This window comes from Lepus europaeus, chromosome 15 (genome assembly GCF_033115175.1).
Source record: "Lepus europaeus isolate LE1 chromosome 15, mLepTim1.pri, whole genome shotgun sequence".
In the NCBI taxonomy this organism is placed as follows: Eukaryota; Metazoa; Chordata; class Mammalia; order Lagomorpha; family Leporidae; genus Lepus; species Lepus europaeus.
Window position 1 is genome coordinate 10,319,384 of NC_084841.1, and position 19,261 is coordinate 10,338,644.

At 38.5% G+C, this 19,261-nt stretch overlaps 1 protein-coding gene across 1 annotated transcript in view; it reads right to left on the reverse strand.

Moving 5' to 3' along the window:
• Window positions 1-19,261, reverse strand: part of DNAH5 (dynein axonemal heavy chain 5) — a 265,270-nt gene that overhangs the window by 100,080 nt on the left and 145,929 nt on the right. The window contains exons 48-52 of the mRNA XM_062212620.1: window positions 12,962-13,084; window positions 12,559-12,772; window positions 9,469-9,692; window positions 7,332-7,530; window positions 2,576-2,748 (exon numbers count right to left, since the gene is read on the reverse strand). Coding sequence (XP_062068604.1) covers window positions 2,576-2,748; window positions 7,332-7,530; window positions 9,469-9,692; window positions 12,559-12,772; window positions 12,962-13,084 — 933 coding nt within the window. The remainder of the gene's footprint in view (window positions 1-2,575; window positions 2,749-7,331; window positions 7,531-9,468; window positions 9,693-12,558; window positions 12,773-12,961; window positions 13,085-19,261) is intronic.

Below are 19,261 nucleotides of genomic sequence, written 5' to 3' on the forward strand. Positions count from 1 at the left end.
TTAGTGTTCAGTGGAGACAGACACACAAACAGTTACACTTTATGGAGCACAGTACGGGCTGCAATACACACTGGTGAGGCTCTCAGAACCAGGATGTGCTTAATCGTAAGTACCCTGCTTTCCTGGACTACATTCTGGGCAAGACTCACGAGGCCGGGTGGTACGTAGAGGCTAGAGCATGAAAACCACTCATAACCTAGTTTGAACTTTGACAACAGAAGTAAAAAAGATATCACAGAGATAAACTCTGTGTTGAAAATCATTATTTTATCTAATAAAGGAACAAAGAAATATGCTTAGTTTCCAATCACATTCCATTTGGATGCAGTTTCTGTCTGACTCCATTTTCATCTCTTGGAGTCTATTGTGTCTTTTAATGAGGGCATATACTGCTAGACTCACACACACAACACAGAGTGTAGAGGTATTGTGCGCAGAATGTGAGAGTGCTTAAAGAGAGGGTCTATCAAGAAGAAGGTGAGGCCGGCCCCGCGGCTCACTAGGCTAATCTTCCGCCTTGCGGCGCCGGCACACCAGGTTCTAGTCCCGGTCAGGGCACCGATCCTGTCCCGGTTGCCCCTCTTCCAGGCCAGCTCTCTGCTGTGGCCAGGGAGTGCAGTGGAGGATGGCCCAAGTGCTTGGGCCCTGCACCCCATGGGAGACCAGGATAGGCTCCTGCCATCGGATCAGCGCGGTGCGCAGCGCGCATACCGCGGCGGCCATTGGAGGGTGAACCAATGGCAAAAGGAAGACCTTTCTCTCTGTCTCTCTCTCACTGTCCACTCTGCCTGTCAAAAAAATAAATAAATAAATTTAAAAAAAAAAAAAGAAGAAGGTGAGGAATAGAGCATTTTAACTCGAAAACTCCAGTCACTGATTCTTTGGCCAATTCCAGAGCAGACAGACTAGAGGCTGGGGGTGAGGGAAAACAGGCAAGGACTCAGCTGTGGCACCCAGGACTCCCACATCACACACAATGTGAAGAAAGGCTCATCCCTCACCATCTGACTCATGAAACAGAAAAAAGAGAGTTCGAGCGAATTTGGTCAAGCACAAGAAAAACATGCATATACTTCACCTTCAATTCAAGCTGTAACAAAATTTCTAGTTGACTATACTGTGTCTCCAATAGAAACGCTGTCATGAAGTTGCCTTTGGTATTACTCATTTAGAAAATGCAAATGCATTATTCGTTCTTTTAATTATTAAATATGACGGAATATCTGTTCTTCCTGAAACACTTAACTCTTAATCAATGACAAATTAGCAGCTAATTTCAAAGTGCTATTTAGGTAGGGCTTTAGAAGAACATTTGGGCTCATGAATCAGCACAGATGTCTCAGATTCTGATATTTCAGAGTTGCAAAGCTCAGCACCCTCTCAGGGGGTACTCAACTCCAGAACAGCCCCTTGGTCCTCCTCCTTCTCCCTGACTTACTCCAGCCTGGATGAAAGGTTTCCTCACCCACTTGAGGGGAAAGAGATCAGGCAGGCAATCCTCATTTTCAGAGGAAAGGTTCAGCGATAAGCTCTAAAACCCTCTCCATTGCTAAGATCCAGCAATTATTAGAGATGACAATTTGTAATTATGAGATCGTTCCTCATGGTTAACCCTAAGTAATGGAAGACAGCCCTGAGTTGTCTTCTTTCTAACAGAAAGGGTGTATTCTGAAAAAGTAATTGATGTCAACAAGGCAAGAATATCAACAATGGGTTTTACACAGCAATATCTTGCATCTTAGATAAATTAGGTCACTTAAGTTGTCAAGGAAAATACTTTACGCCCAACCTTTGAGGATCTGCTGTCATCTAAACGATGCCATAGTGACTCATATGACAAAATAAAATGGAAACTGTACTTTTCTGGTGGATTTCATTTGAAACAGAATTTTCATCTGCCCAAAGTCAATTTAAAAAATCATGGTAAAATACTTATAAATTCTACCACTGAATCATTTTAAGATAAATAGCATTAAGTGCATTACATTGTTATGCAACCACTACCACCATTTGCCTCCAGACCTTTCTTCACCTTGCAAAGCTGAAATTCTGTACCCATTGAACACTGACTCCCCATTGACATCACCTCCCAGTCCCTGGCTCAACCACCATTCTTCTTTCTGTCTCTATGATTCTGACTTCTGTAAGGACCTCACCAGAGTGAAATCATATAATGTTAGCCCTTTTTTGTCTGAATCGTTTCGCAGTATAATGTTTTCAGTGTTTATGACTAATTTTTTGAGTGACATTCTTTTCTTGGTACAGAAATGAGCAGACATGGCCTATGCTTTGAACTCAGATATCAACCACATTCATCCTACGCACTGGGCTGGAAGCTGTATAGGCAATGCTGAATAGAATCACCACATCACACATTTGAAGTACACATGTTCTTATTTTCACCCTATAAGGTGTGACATGTTACATCCCATATAGAAATTAAATTGGAAGACAGCGCAGAGTTTATTTTTAAACTGAATATTCTCCCAGGAGATAAAAATGAAAGGGAGAAATCCTGGTGTGAAGCCAAGTGCCTGTCACTTCAGCAAGGTGCTACTTAGCGTGGCTACTGTACCTTGACTAAATGAGCCATTGCATCTGCAAAGAACACCATGTCCATGCCAGTGCCACGGACACTCTCATTATAGAGCTGCAGGAACATATTCAAACGCTCTTTTAGGTGATTAAAAGATTCAATTGGCTCATAAATTTTGGGCATTTCAGCATCAGCCTCCTCAGATGTTTCGCCTTTGGTGGAAAAGAAAAATCAGTTAAGTTTCTTTAAATAGTTGGACTTCGTTATTTCCTTCAACCTAAATTCATACACTCACTCTCTATAATATACTACCAAATAACACTGAATTTCATCAAAACACCATATTATGCATCTTTAAGAAAGCGAGCAAGCAACAGTAGAAACACTAGGATTTTTTGTGATCATATGCAATCTAAGTTCTTTCCTGTATAGAAGAGCCAATTTCAAATAATGTTTTACGTGCTGAATTTAATTTGAATCCACAATCGAACACTGGCATTTCAAAGATTCTCCTAGAGATTAATTGGCTTAATGGTCAAAAGGAATGCCAAAGAAGTAGAAATTTAATATCAAATCTGCAAAGAGGTCAAAAATTACATGATTTTTTAATAAGAATGAAAAGATAAAGGTCATTGCATTTGCCCAGTAGCTTTTTATCATTTAGGAATTTGAAGTTATTACTGAGGCTAGAAGTGAATCTTAAGAAGTAGGTGGAGACTTGAAAGGAAAGATAATTTCCTAAATAAACATATTGAAATATTTTACTGAAGAACGATGCATTAAAATTAATATATTTTAAAGCATTCTTTTTAAAAGCTTAATTTGTTTTTTGTTTTGTTTTTTGACAGGCAGAGTTAGACAGTGAGAAAGAGAGACAGAGAGAAAGGTCTTCCTTTCGCCGTTGGTTCACCCCCAAATGGCCGCTACGGCCAGTGCATTGCAGCTGGCATGCTGTGCCTATCTGAAGCCAGGAGCCAGATGCTTCCTCCTGGTCTCCCATGCGGGGGCCAAGGACCTGGGCCATCCTCCACTGCACTCCTGGGCCACAGCAGAGAGCTGGACTGGAAGAGGATTAACGGGGACAGAATCCGGCGCCCTGACCAGGACTAGAACCCAGAGTGCTGGCGCCGCAGGCGGAGGATTAGCCTATTGAGCCATGGTGCCAGCCTTAATTTGTTTTTTATAACCCTTTTTAAGATTTTATTTACTTATATGAAAGGCAAAATGACAAAGAGAGAGCAAGAGAAAGAGATTGATTGATCAATTTTCCATCAGCTGGTTCATTCCCCAAGTGGCCAGAGTGGCCAGGGATCGGCCAGGCCAAAGCCAGGATCCTGGAATTCCATCTGGGTCTCCTACATGCATGGCAGGAGCCCTAGCACTATCTTCTGCTGCTTTCCAGGCATATTAGCAGAGAGCTGGGTCAGAAGTATAGCAGCCAGGACTTGAACTAGCACTTATATGGGATGCCAGTATCACAGGCAGTACCTTAACCCACTGTACCACAATGCCAGCCCCCAAAATTAGCATCTTTTTATAAGATCAGAATAATATAACAACTTATCACTTTTCCAAAATTGACAGCAAAAGCATAATGCCAAAAAGAAAAGCTAAATTGGACATTTGGGGCCGGCACTGTGGCATAGCGGGTAAAGCCACCGCCTGCAGTGCTGGCATCGCGTATGGATGCTGGTTTGAATCCCCGCTACTCCTCTTCTGATCCAGTTGTCTGCTACGGCCTGGGAAAACAGTAGAAGATGGCCCAAGTGTTTGGGCCCCTGCACCCGCAAGGGAGACTGGGAGGAAGCTCCTAGCTCCTAGCTTTGGATTGGCCCAGCTCCAGCCATTGTGGCCACTGAGGGAGTGAACCAGAAGATGGAAGACCTCTCTCTCTTTCTCTCTGCCTCTGCCTCTCTGTAACTCTGCCTGTCAAATAAATATATAAATATTTTTTAAAAGTTACTGTTTAAATTGGACATATATAAATTCACTACAAATTAACATTAGTGACAGGAAAAAAAAGTGACACATTAGTTGAATGTACCAATAACAACTTAGAAATTCACTGAGTACTGGAAGATAGATGGATCTTCCAAATATGATAGTACATAATTATTTTTAATTGACCTTATTCGAATAAAATAGTATATTAACTTTTTTTATGACACAGCAAGGAAATTGGTTTAACATAACCACTAAGATGAGCCCACTGGCAAAGTTCTCCCTAGTCAACTCTCAGAAGTCACAGCTCTTTCATTAATGCTCAACTCTAACTTTGGGAAACAAAGCATTTTGAAGTCACAAAAGGTAATGTGTTTTCCTCCCCTTCCTGCCCTCAAAAACACAGCAGTGTGCTCTGTTCCTTGAAAACCATAATCTAATTAATTATCTATCATCCAAAATTAGAGGAAGTAAAATGCCTAACCCTTACAGGATTTTTGTATGTGTTTGATTTGATTCAAAATAAAATGTGTATCAGTTTCTCTCCGTGTTAGGATTATTCCAACTGCAAATCCAGCAATAAACACCATTTCACAACTGTCACTTAGATATTTTATATAGATCACACAGATCATTATCAGAACTATGCTAGAGCCTGCCTGGTCATTTCCCATTATGTAGAAGATATGAATTGTATATTTTAAATATTTATTTATTTATTTATTTATTTGAAGGTCAGAGTTATGGAGAGAGACTGAGACAGTGACAGAGAGACAAAGGGAGAGATCTTCCGTCTGCTGGTTCACTCCCCAAATGGCTGCAATGGCTGGGGCTGGGCCAGACCGAAGCCAAGAGCCACAAGCTACATCCAGGTCTCCCACGTGGGTGTCAGGGGTCTAAGCATTTGGGCCATCATCTGCTGCCTTCCCAGGCACATTAGCAGGGAGCTGGATTGGAAACGGAGCAGCCGGGACTCGAACCAAAACCTATATAGGTTGCCAGCATAACAGGCTGTGGCTTCACCTGCTACCCCACAACAACAGCCCCTGAATTGTATAGTTTTAAGCATATCCTTCTCAAAAATTAACTTTAAATCTACCTTTAGTATTTGAAGAGGTCATTAAATGAAGGAAACACAATTCTATTTAAGCCTACTTATTTTGGGGGAGGGGAAGAATTGGAACACGGCCTCTTTTCATAAGAAAAGTAATATATCATATTTTTCTTGAAAGCATAACTACAAAATCTTTCCTTCACATTATTCATGTCTTTCCAATTATATTTAACAGTGCTCTCCTATACTTTGAAGGATTTCTTTTCCTTTTTAACATTTGAGATGACCTGAACTATGATAATGATCATTATTTTTGCTACCTTTCAATCAGCAACTACTATAGGCCACAGACATTCCAAGACATTTTGTGGATAACCTTTCAATTATTTCCCACAGTATCCATGATATATATGTTAAAATTTCCATTTTCATAAATAAATAAAATATGAATCAAGAAAGTTCAGAGATGATCAGCTAACACATGTTTGATCCCTTCCTCAACTCTAACTCTGGCAGGCTACAATTCCTGTGTATTTTCCTTTTCTCTTCTGGCTCCCAGTTCTATCTTAAGATCCAAGAATGCTATGCATAAAAATAGTGGCTCTTTAAACTACGTAATTATGCATTTACTCACTCATTCCATATTTACTGAGCACCTATTATGTCCCAGGGTAGTTTCAGAAAAAATTACTAGGGGGCTACTATTGCAGCAAAGTGGGTTAAGCCACCACCTGCAACACCAGCATCCAGTATAGGCACCAGTTCAAGTCCCTTTTGTTCCACTTCCAATCCAGCTCCCTGCTAACACACCTGGAAAAAGAGTAGAAGATGGCCCAAGAACTTGGGCCCCATATCCACATGGGAGGCCCAGAAGGAGCTTCTGGCTCCTGGTTTCGGCCTGACCCAGTCCCAGGTGTTGCAGATATTTGGGGAGTAAACCAGTGGATGACAGATCTCTCTCTCTCTCTCTCTCTCTCTCTCTCTCTCTTTCTCTCTTCCTCCCTCCCTCCTTCCTTCCCTCCCTCTCTTCCTCTTTTCCTCCCTCCCTCCCTCCCTCCCTTCCTCTCTTCTTCCCTCCCTCTATCCCTTCCTTCCTCTCTTCCTCCCTCTTTCCATATCTCCCTTCCTCTTTCTGTAACTCTGCCTTTCAAATAAATAAATAGATATTTTAAAAGAGAAAAGAAAAAACCACTACACAGAAAGTCAACATCCCTCAACTAAGACTTCCATCTTTAGATCTCCCATTGGGGAATTCTTTCTTGGAAATTTCAAATTCTGCTTCAATAGTTTACCTGTGTACCTTTCTCTGAAGGGAGGAGAGAACTTCCACTTTGACTATGACCTTGTCTAAATATAAGAGTCAGTGAACTCAAAAGGCTTCCATAGCCTTGGCAACTCATGACAAGATCCTAGGGTGATTACTGATGCCGTAAACAAGAGTGTCAATTTGTTAAGTTAACAACAGGAGTCACTGTGCACTTACTCCTCATGCAGGGTCTCTGTCCTTAATGTGCTGTACATTGTAATTTAATGCTATAACTAGTACTCAAACAGTATTTTTCACTTTGTGTTTCTGTGTGGGTGAAAACTGTTGAAATCTTTACTTAATATATACTAAACTGATCTTCTGTATATAAAGAGAATTGAAAATGAATCTTGATGTGAATGGAAGGGGAGAAGGAGTGGGAAAGGGGAGGGTTGTGGGTGGGAGGGAAATTATGGGGGGGAAAGCCATTGTAATCCATAAACTGTACTTTGGAAATTTATATTCATTAAATAAAAGTTAAAAAAATAGTTTACCTGTGGTTTCAGGTGCATCCCTCAAGAAATCCACAAAATAAACATCAATTCCACAATCGACCAAGAGTTTTTTCTCTTCACCAAATTCTTCCTCCACCAAATTTGCTAAAGCCTTATCAAACCAGGTCACATCATCAGACACTGTGAAACGATCAGCTATAACCCGTTTACATTCATGCTTCCACAGTCTTAACAGCTCCTGTTAAAAGCATAATTAAAATGCATTATTAATTCCTATTATGCCATAACTGGGAATTCAAGTTGACCCTATTGGAAAGTATAGATGAAACACTCAAAAATGTTAAGGATAAAATATGCTCCACTGTACTTCAAATTGGTCTCATTCATGTCCTAAGTATATAGCCCAGTATATTAAAGTATATTAAATATAAAGCATAACATGTATATTAAATATAAAACAGAACCTATTCATTTGTAGTCTCTAAGTTTAAAAGAAAATATCTCTAAAACAAAAATATTAAATGTCACTTTGATCAACCAACAAGTATTATATGTAAAAATCTTAAGTGTGGGATGAGTTAGCCTTTTTGGAAAAGATGCCTACTTTGAAGCAGCTGGAGCTTCATATGAAACATCACATAAGGAAAAACTCTCGTGTATACACATGACGTTACAAATTTGCTTAGCAGAAATAAAGAACGTTCGTAACAAAAATCTGGATTATCCAAACAAAGCAATCACCTAATCCAAATACTCCAAGACGAAGTTGAAAAAATGAATTACACAATACCCTTTTTGCTCTATAGCCACAATAACAAATGTTTGTTTAGCCTCATTATTTCATATGTTAAAAAACTGGTGGAAATGTCTTAGCTTGTTAATATTTTGCAGTTTAGAAGGTCTTAATGCCATTCTATTTCCTGCTAATGAAATAGTAAAATGCTACTTGGTTGCCAGAATATAAAGAGTTTGGTAAATTATGAGGATTCTCCAAAAAGTTTTTAGAAAATGGAATGAAAAAATAAGTTGCTGTAAAGGTTTTGAAATCCACGCACGGCATTTTCATTACACATGTTCTGTAAATTTTTGGAGACTCCCCATTTATTCAACAATTCAGTTAAGACAAGTTCATGGTTACATCAGTTGCTGGAAATGATTATCTTGGTCTAAAACAAATACCAAAAAGTGGCTATTCTAATCTAGAGTAATATTTGAGAACTGCACTCATAATTCCACTGATCTATCAATAATTATGAGGGAAAAAATCAAGTTAAAACATTCACTGCAAGTAAAATGACTGTCAGTTATGAGTTTTCCCCAAAATGCTTATCTTCAAGAACCAGCCAGTGTGGTTACCTGCTCTGTGAATATCTGGGGCAGAGTTGGAGTTTTTTGATAATCAGTGTTTGATGGGTTTAATGACAGTTTTGTTGAGATTTCAATTATCTCTGTGTGTTTATGTGAAGTCCTCTAAAACTCGTTTGCTCACCTACCACCTCAACTCCAGAATGGCTAAAGAGAGGCCAACCCTGACTTTTCCAGGGCTTTGGAAAAACGGGCATACTGGTCTTTTACATAATTAACTTAGTTTGAAGGTAATTCTTATAACACGGGGAACTGTCATTTTCAAGTGCATTAAAAAATGCTTTTTCTTCTATTAAGCAAACTTTCTATTCTGTTGCCTCTTTTCAATTTAACCAACATATATAAGTTTTCTAGTGCATCTACCTACAAGGAAAGATCATGAAAGATTAAAAAAATACATTCTTTAAATTTTGAATGTTTATAAAGAATTACTTTAAGTTAAAATACCAAGTTTAAAATATAAAAATATTACAGAATAAAATTAATAGTGATTATTTGTATTGGTATAAAAATTATATGATAGGTTAAGAAAACCAATTGTTTCTTTTATTCAAATCATTCAAAATAATTGTGTATACTATTTCTTTAAACATAAACCTAACTTAATTGGAATTTTTAATTGAAATTTTCTGACATATTTGCTTTTTTAATTTATGTTAGTTGGAATCAGGCAAAGAATACCCACAGGGAAGCATCTCAGAATATTTCCATAATTTAAAGTAAAATTAAATTAATAAAAATGGTTAAGAGGCATGCTAATAACAATGTTATTTTTTGTTCTTGGTCTTTCTCTCTCTTAGATGGCACTTACATCTGGTCCCTTGATGACTTCTGAAGTAGTGCTAAGCATTCCTTGCCAGATCCTGGAAAGATCCCGAAGGTTAAACACATAATGGAACTTGGCCGGGGTAGGGAGCATTTTCATCTTGGTCATCTGCCATAGTCGGCGTGTCAGTGGCACCAGTCTGGTCACTGAATCTCTCACTTCCTCTGAGAAACCTCTCTGGATACAGTAATAGCCTTCCCCAATCACCCCTGAGAAAGGGAGGAAATCAGAACATTTTGACTAGTCACTCAAATGAAGTAAGTTAAAATGAAAAGCATTATAATGTAGAGGTAATGCAAAGGTGATCACACATTTTTACTGATAGCCACATATTAAATAAAATTATATTAATACCAATGCCATCTCACTAGTCCAAGTGATCAACTTCAGTTCACAATTGATCACACTGATAGGTCTAAGAGTCAAAGGGATCACACAAACAAGACTAGTGTCTGCTAATACTAACTGATAGAATCAAAAAGGGAGAGAATGATCCATCATGGGAAGCAGGATACACAGCAGACTCATAGAATGGCAGATGTCCTAAACAACACTCTGGCCTCAGAATCAGCCCTTAAGGCATTCGGATCTGGCGGAAGAGCCCATGAGGGTATTTTAGGCATGGAAAGCCAAGGTACTCTGGAAAAAAAAAAAAAAAAAAAGAAGAAGACCTAAATGAAAGGTCTCTGCGGGTGAGATCCCACTGGAAAGAACAGGGCCATCAAAGAAGGAGGTACCTTTCTCTGAAGGGAGGAGAGAACTTCCACTTTGACTATGACCCTGTCTGAATAAGACTGAAGTCGGCAAACCCTAAAGGCTTCCATAGCCTTGGCAACTCATGACTAGAGCCTAGGGAGATTACCGACACCATAAACAAGAGTGTCAAATTGTTAAGTCAACAACAGGAGTCACTGTGTACTTACTTCTCAGGTGGGATCTGTCCTTAATGTGTTGTCCAATGTGAAGTAATGCTATAACTAGTACTGAAACAGTATTTTACACTTTGTGTTTCTGTGTGGGTGCAAACTGATGCAATCTTTACTTAATATATACTAAATCAATCTTCTGTATATAAAAATAGTTGAAAATGAATCTTGATGTGAATGGAATGGGAGAGGGAGCAGGAGATGGGAGGGATGTGAGTGGGAAGGAAATTATGGGGGGGGGGAGCCATTGTAATCCATAAACTGTACTTTGGAAATTTATATTTACTAAATAAAATAAATAAATAGATTATATTAATAATTTTATGTTGCTTTTTTAAATGTCATAAAGCTAAATATATGTCTAAGGAAGTCAACATTCAAGATACTGGAAAGTTGGGGCTGGCCCTATGGCATAGCACCATATAGGCACCAGTTTGAAACTTGGATGCTCTACTTCTGATCCAGATCCCTGCTAATGTGCCTGGAAAAGCAATGGAGGATGGCTCAAGTACTTAGGTCCCTGCATCCACATGGGAAATCTGGAACAAGCTCCTGGCTCCTGGCTTTGGACTGGCCCAGCTCCAGCTATTGCTGCCATTTGGAGAGTGAACCAATGGAAAGAAGATCACTCTGTCTCTCCTTCTCTCTCTGTAACTCTGCCTTTCAAATAAATAAGTAAATCATTTTTAAAAAAAGGAAGTTGAAAGTTGATGAAGAAATACTACTGAAAATTCTGGCTACAATTAACTTATTATTATTAAATGGGTAACAATGATAAAGTTGTAATATACAGAGATAAGTAAAAAGGTTTCATAACTCCTCTTAATTTTTTTTATTCTAGTGTCACCTTTTCATTCATTATATATAGAATTTTACAGGTAATGAAGGATAATTAAAAATGCTAATAATCATTGTTTCGATCCACTTTACTGTTACCAAGTTTAGATACTATAAATATAATCTGGCTTCTAAACCTCATCAATTGTTGTAATTGAAGGAAGATTATAGCCATATTCTACTTGCCTGGGGTGCCAAGATGACATTTTAGTCTATCAGAAATATACTAATATAATCTTAATAATTTTTCCATTAGGCATTTCAAAAATTATAAATCAGTACCTAACATGAAACTGTTCATAATATGCATTTTATCTACAAAGAGTAATTCCCAAGTCAGTAACAAATGCATCTTCATTACTCAATTAAGTATATGTGGTTATTTATTGGGTGGGTGGTTCTTCAATTAAATTATCTCAAGAATACTACATAATCAGTCAATAACTTATTATGATCCTGTCAATTATTCTAAAAATCAGACTGGAGCTCTGATTTGCTCTTTGCACCACAGTTCAAGGGATCAAAATCATTAGATGGGTTGGTTAAACAAACACTTACTGAAACTTAACATGGAATTATAGCCATTCATTTCAATGAGAAAACTACCTAATCTCCATGCTCACTTAATGTTAAACTTCCTTGTTAAAGCTGGCAACAATTACTGCTACACTTTGGGAATGGTTTGAGGGCATCCGTCAAAGGTACTTGTTCTAGAAGCTTGGTCCGCAGTGTGGCAAAATTGGAAGATGATAGAACCTTTAATAGGTGGGGCCTAATAGAGGGTACTGAGGCTACTGGGCTATCATATCACCTTTAGAGAGTGTCCTCACGGAACTCCAGCAAATCCCCACAAGACCATTCATGATGAAAAGAGCAAGGTTGACCCCTGAATCTCTTTGGCTTCCTGTCCCACCATGTGACCTGTTCTATACAATTTCCCATCACTTTGATGCCATCTATCACGAGGTCCTCACCAGAAACCAATCTTGGACTTCCAGCTTCCAGAACTGTGAGCTACATAAGTCTCTTACTTGTAAAGCCACCCAGCCTTGAGTATTTTGTTATAGGGACATAAAATGAGCTAATGCAGTCACTTAAAAAAGACATGAGTAGAAAATATCTAATCAGGCATCCAACCCTATCCATATAAATCCCTATAAGAAACAAAATACACTACAAGAGAGTAATAAGGGTTGGAGACTGAGTAGCCAACCAATGTGCTTTCTGTGTGGACCCCTGGGTGGACAGTTCCTCAGAGGAAAACAAGAAGGTGCTCATTGCTCCCCCCACGTCCCACTGACACTTGTTTTACCAAAGATCTTGTCCACAGAAGCATCAGAGGGCAATGTGCAGTTAAAAATAGAGAACTGCCTCTTGAGTCTTTGGGGTATGTCATTGTGTCCACCCCCAGGATGGATCATGGCTGCCAAAAACTGGATGTCCACAATGTTGGTAAACTCTCCAGGCTTCTCCAGATTATAGAATCCATTTTGCTCCATCAGCTGTCGTAATATCTCATTAGTGACCTAAAAAAGACAACAACTTCCAAAATTAAATATCACTCCTTATAGCTCCAGAACCTCTTTGTGTTTTGAAAGAATAAACGTTATTGGAATTCAGAAATTGGATCTTGAAAAAGTAGAAAAACATTTACTCATCAAAGAATACATCAATGTTGAATAAAAAAAATCAAATATATAATAAGATCAACAAACCTGATCTCCCCACTCATTGATTATTGGCATATTCACATCATCAATAAAAACAGTCATCTTCTTTCCTGCAGGGGGGCCATACGTTGTACCCATGCGCTTATCCACATAGCTCTCTATTGTCCTCTGTTAGATGGAAAAAAACAATGAAAACAACTGTGAAACTATCCCCTAAGATATGGTCAATTACTGTGTTGGAAAAAATAAATAAATAAGAACCTCTGACAAGAATTACTTCAAAAAATGCCAAAATTCCCCTCCCTTTTTATTAAAGATTTATTTATTTATTTGAAAGGCAGAGTTACAGAAAGTCAGAGGGAGAGGGAGAGGGAGAGGGAGAGGGAGAGGGAGAGGGAGAGGGAGAGGGGTCTTCCATCCACTGGTTCACTCCCCAATTGGCCATAAAGGCTGGAGCTGAGCTGATATGAAGCCAGGAGCCAGGAGCTTCTTTTGGATCTCCCACATGGATGCAGAGGCCCAAGGACTTGGACCATCTTCTACTGCTTTCCCAGGCCATAGCAGAGAGCTGGATCAAAACTGAAGCAGCCAGGATTTGAACTGGCATCCATATGGGATGCCAGCACTGCAGGTAGCATCTTCACCACTATGCCACAGTGCCGGCCCCAAATTTCCCTCCTTGATTCTGGTATACAAGTTATAAAGTACCTAAATTATCTCACATAATATTCATAATATTTGACAAACTAGTTTAATTTACCAATAAATAAAATTCTAATCAATATGAATTTTGAATGGGATTAATCTCTACTTGTACATATCTTTTTTTGCTTTATTATATTACTAACACAATAAGAAAACCCACTCCACATTATTCAATGGCTCAAATCCTGCTGTAAATTACCCTTCCATCCACAATAAACACAGCTACTCCCTCAGAAGCTTCTTAGAGCTGCCCTTGGAGCTGCACAGCCCATCATGGGCTGAAGGCTGCTCTCCTCATTAGAAGGCTGCCAATGGGTGCCTGCAGCCTGAAACTATCCAAATCTGCTGCTTTGGGGCAGAAGCAATCACACTGGATTGTGCTTCATTGCTCAACACAAAATAAAGAACAAGACTCTCTATGTGTCCTCATTTCCACATTCTCAACTTAGGTGGTGCAAAAGGAGATCATACGATGCTTTATAACTTCCTTGAATATGAAAAAGAATAAGAAAACTGATGGAAACACATTTGAAGCTGGTAGGGATAAAGTAGGGGAAGAGTCCTTGACTCCTGATTGTGGTAATCTCATTGCCACAGGAATGTTTAGAAATCAGTCTTTCAAAATGTATAACTGAGTGACCAGAGGCTAGCACTGCAGAGAAAACAGAAATGAATTTAAAGTTCCCAGTCTCTAGAAGACCATAATTCATTCCTAGTGCTGTAGACCTATTGATGCATGATTTTAAATCATGCTATAGATGATGCAAAAATACAGGAGAAAGTAGAGGTATATAGAGATAAAATTCTCCTACAAAAAAAAGTTTTCTTATTTCATGATTAAAAAGGAAGCAAGTTAAAAATGACTTTTACAATTTTGACAAAATGAGACTAAAGATTAAAGCAAAAGTCTATATATCTGTCCTTGGAAATCACAGAAATTCCCAATTATAAGTTTTAATCATCATATTAATGAATAATAGCATGAGATGTTAAAGATCTTTCACCATTTTTAAATAGAAAGATATATAAATATATTCCAATTCATTCAATTACAAAATGACTCTCCTATGAAATAATATTAAAGTAAAAAAATTTCACATCCCCTTGACATAAAAGCAAACTGTTTAATGCACTAGTCTAAATTTAGCTGTGCTTTTCAATTATTTTAAATGCATAAGCCAATTAATAATCTCATGACACTTCCCTCTGGCAAAAAAAAAAAAAAACCAGCCTTTCCAACATCCCAATGTCTAGTAATGAAAACTCTCAGGCAGGTAGATTCTCTGTCTCTACGGCATCTGAAAGCTAAAAAGCCAAAGATGGGATGGCTAGAATTACAAGAGTACTAACCTCATACCTGCACTTCCTCCCCTTCCATTTTAGGAAATCACAAGTAAGCTATGTACACTGCCAAAGAGCTAAATTAACCCAAATAAAAGCATGAGTGGTAGAAACATTGAGTAGTTTGTTGAAACTGCTCTGTTTTTAGACGTATTACCCATTCCATAGTTACTTAATGAATTTTGGAGTCAAGCGGGACCTCTGAAGGCCTGAAACATAATAACCACATGTTCTACTCCATTATCTATCTATCTATCTATCTATCTATCTATCTATCTATGTATCTACCGAGGGAGGGAAAGAGAGAGGGAAGGAAGGAAGAAGGGACAGTGGGAGAGGGAAGAGGGGAGAGGGGAGAGGGGAGAGGGGAGAGGGGAGAGGGGAGAGGGGAGGGAGAGAGAGAGAGAGAGAGAGAGAGAGAGATTACATTATATAGCTGTCCACTTGAGGCCATTTTGGGAAACTATCCTGAGACTGGTATCTCCAACTGGACTTAAATATATATCTATATATATATATATATATATATATATATATATAGAGAGAGAGAGAGAGAGAGAGAGAGCATGATTTGTAATTTATCTAGAATATTCTGTCTCCCTAAAGAGATCAATGTAAAGAATTATCAGGGTCCAGCGCTGTGGTGTAGCGGGTAAAGTCGCCGCATGCAGTGCCGGAATCCCAAATGGGCACTGGTTTGAGTCCCAGCCGCTCTACTTTCTATCCAGCGCTCTGCTCTGGCCTGGATAATGAACCAAGTCTTTGGGGCCCATCACCAGCATGGGAGATTCTAAAGAAGCTCCTGGCTCCTGGTTTCAGATTGGCGCAGCTCCAGCTGTCATGGCCAATTGGGGAGTGAACCAACGGATGGAAAACCTTTCTTTCTCTCTCTTTCTCTCTTTCTCTCCCTCTCTCCCTCTCTCCCTCTCTCCCTCTCCTTCTCTCTCTGTGTAACTCTGACTTTCAAATAAATAAATAAATCTTTAAAAAAATAATTATCAGTGATTTTTGAAATACTCTACCATTCACATTGTGTTCCCATTTCATCCATTGCTTTGCTTGTTATGAATCAAGATCCAGTTAATGAAACCCTGTATAGCTGCTTGATTGATCAGTGTCTTTCACCCCCACCAGAATGTAAGCAGGGCAAGCAGCTTATCTATCTTGTTCATCATTGCATACTCATTGTCTGAAACTGTCAGGTACTGTGTATTATTTATCAGTAAAGATGTGATGCGTAGATAAATAAATACAGGAAACCTGGAGTCACTGTTGGCCGTATCAATTTATCTACCTACCTACCTACCTACCTACCTCCTATGCTTCTACTCTAGAACATCCACTCAGCAAAACAGAAGTCCTGTCAATTCTACTTCCTAAGCACAATGTCAGTGCATCCTTATTTCCACCCTCATTTTCACGGTCTTGGTGTAGCCCAATCTCTCTCCTGAGAAACGATGGCAGTCATCGCCTCTCGGGTCTGAGTGCAGCCAGGCCTTTTCCTTGTTGCTTTGCCCTCTGCAGCCAGAAAGAACTTTCCAAAGGACAGTGTAATCCTGCTCATTCCAGGGCCCCCATTGGTGGATTACAAAGAACTATGTGATGCCCCTGTGTACCCCTTCAGTTCCAATTTTACACAATCCTTTTCAGTCTCCTTGGTCTGGTCCCTAAATCCTTAACTCATCTGTGATCAGTTAACAATAAAACACAGGCCACTAAATGACACTCATTGCACAGGCTGGTTTACAGTGTTCACTATGGTATCCTTAGTTATACATTCCTGTATTAGCCATTTCCAATCCCAAAAGTCTCATAGGATCAGCATTAGTCAGACACACTTTGTGAAACACTTAAATGAATGAGCCTCCAAAGATGTTGCTTCTCTCAATCCAGCTATTTATTTAAAAAAAAAAAAAAAAAAAAAAAAAAAAAAAAAAAACTAAATCTCTAGTAAGGTCCTATACTAAGAGCCATTGATGCTTTTCTTTGAAAATACAGTAACTTTACCCTGAAACTGGAAAATGATAGCCAGATGACCTCTTATGCAATCTATAGATCCTAAACAAGTCTCTGATCTCCTGTCTCTTGTCATGATATGCCAACATGAACCCCCCTTGTGACAGTGGTGTTTCAAGAAATCAAAAAGATGGCTAGAAAACCAAGGAAACTTAGGAATGGAGGTAAGGAAAGCCGCAGCTCTCCATTCTAGGCTAGGAGCCCTAACCTTAGACGCAAATCAATCTTCTCACTTACTTTCTTAACAGACAATTCAGCCTTTGTAATTTCTAAGAACTAATATAAATATTAAGTACCACCATGTAATGGTCAATTCTTTAATTACATTGATTTCTGTAATCCCCTAAAGAAACTAATTCCCATCTCCCCCTGGGCTCCACAGTCCTTAGATTATACCCTAAGTAGCACTTACCCAACTATGCTAGATTGCACACGTCTGTTTCCCCAACCAAAAAGAGGGGAGAACATTGCACTGGAATAGGTGTTGACAGCTCTTTGGTGCATTATTGACACAGTCATCTCTATGAGCAAAATAAAGCATACAACCTGCATGATCCTACACAATGGCTTGAAGGTTAAAGTCAGAAAAAAAGGGGTAAACTACTGCTTCCCCACTTATTAGCACTGTTATTTCACATAAGTCACTTAACACTTCTGAATCACAGCCGAGTTTTGGGAATATATATATATATATATATATATATATATAAAGAGCTGAAAAATCATATATATGTATGTGTGTGTGTGTGTAAATAACAGAATAGTATGTATGTATGTATGTATATATATATATGTGATAATGTGTGAAATTACTTGGTGAGATAGATATATTATAAAAATACAAAGATATTACTTCTATGTGAATCTCTATTTACCATTACTTAAATCACTTTTCATACATATCACATAAAATTAAATTGATATACAAGGGTATTTCAAAAAGTTCATTGAAAAAATAATTAAAAGATAAGTTTATTTTTGGTGAAACACAATTTTGAAATGTTTGTATGATTTTTCCATAATATACATAGTCAATGAACTTTTTGAAGACTCTCATGTAAGGTACTCTTAACATTAGATTTCTATTTATATACTAAAGCTAAAAGGTAAAAATGGAGAGTTTATGCTCCTTATCAAGACCTCTACTGCTAAATAACGCCTTCTAACTTTATTATAATTCACAAAAACCAAATGAAAATAGTCTTGAGTTGGTGAAGATTAAAATGCTCACTAGGATATTATAAACAGTAAAATATATCAAAAATAACATGCAAACACAATAAATAATAACTAAAATCTAAAAATAAAACAAGAACATTAAGTGATAAATCAGCCACTGGAACGTGGTGAAAGAAGAAGGTGAAAAGTAGGGGCTCAGGAGAGCACCTGGACACCTGCTCTCCCACACAGGTTCTGCCACCACTGATTCATAGTACTTGAGTATCCTTCCATCTGGGTGAATTAATATTAACAGTAAACCTGACATCTAAGAGTGCTTTTCCATGGAAAAATGCTTTCACACATTATCTCTTAGGAGTCTCCTGTTGACATTGGTCATTAAACTACGCACTGAGCGGTCAGAATGATTTTCTGCACCCACAGGGGCCCTGTGGGTGAGGTCAGAAGGAGCTTCCGCAGCACAGCTCCAATTCCACCAAAGTGAAGGCATGGTTCCCTGTTTCACACAGTAGTCTTTCATAGAAGATGTCATCTGGAAAGACAATTCTCAGTCCTGGGGGGAAAATGTGGAATTTATGATTCTCATTAAAAAATAATAAAAATAAAACCTACTGCTATGCAACCATTTGTAAAATGGTGGTTGCATTCAAAACACATTCAGATTATTTTTAGAAGAGATAAATCTTTTCAGAAATTCCCTTAAGTAATTTTCTTTCTTCTTTTCATCTCTCTGTATTGTTAATATTTCTAAAGATATTCAGGAATTACTTTCAAAAACAGGAAAAAAAGTTGCAACAATATTAGTTGGGGGGGATGAGAAATCTCTTTTGAAAAAAAAAAAACTGAGGGATGGACATTATGACACACTGTGTTGAGCCACCTCTTGGGACAGATACCTATATCCTATAATGGAGTGCAGTCTCAAGTCCTGGCTTCAGTTTCAATCCAGCTCCCTGCTAATGCACCTAGGAAGGCAGCAGATGATGGCCCAAAAAGTTGGGTCCCTGCCACTCATGTGGGAAACCAGGATGAATTTCCCACTTCCTGGACTCAGCCTGGCGTAGTAATGGCTATTGTGGCCATCTGGGGAGAGAACCAGCAAAT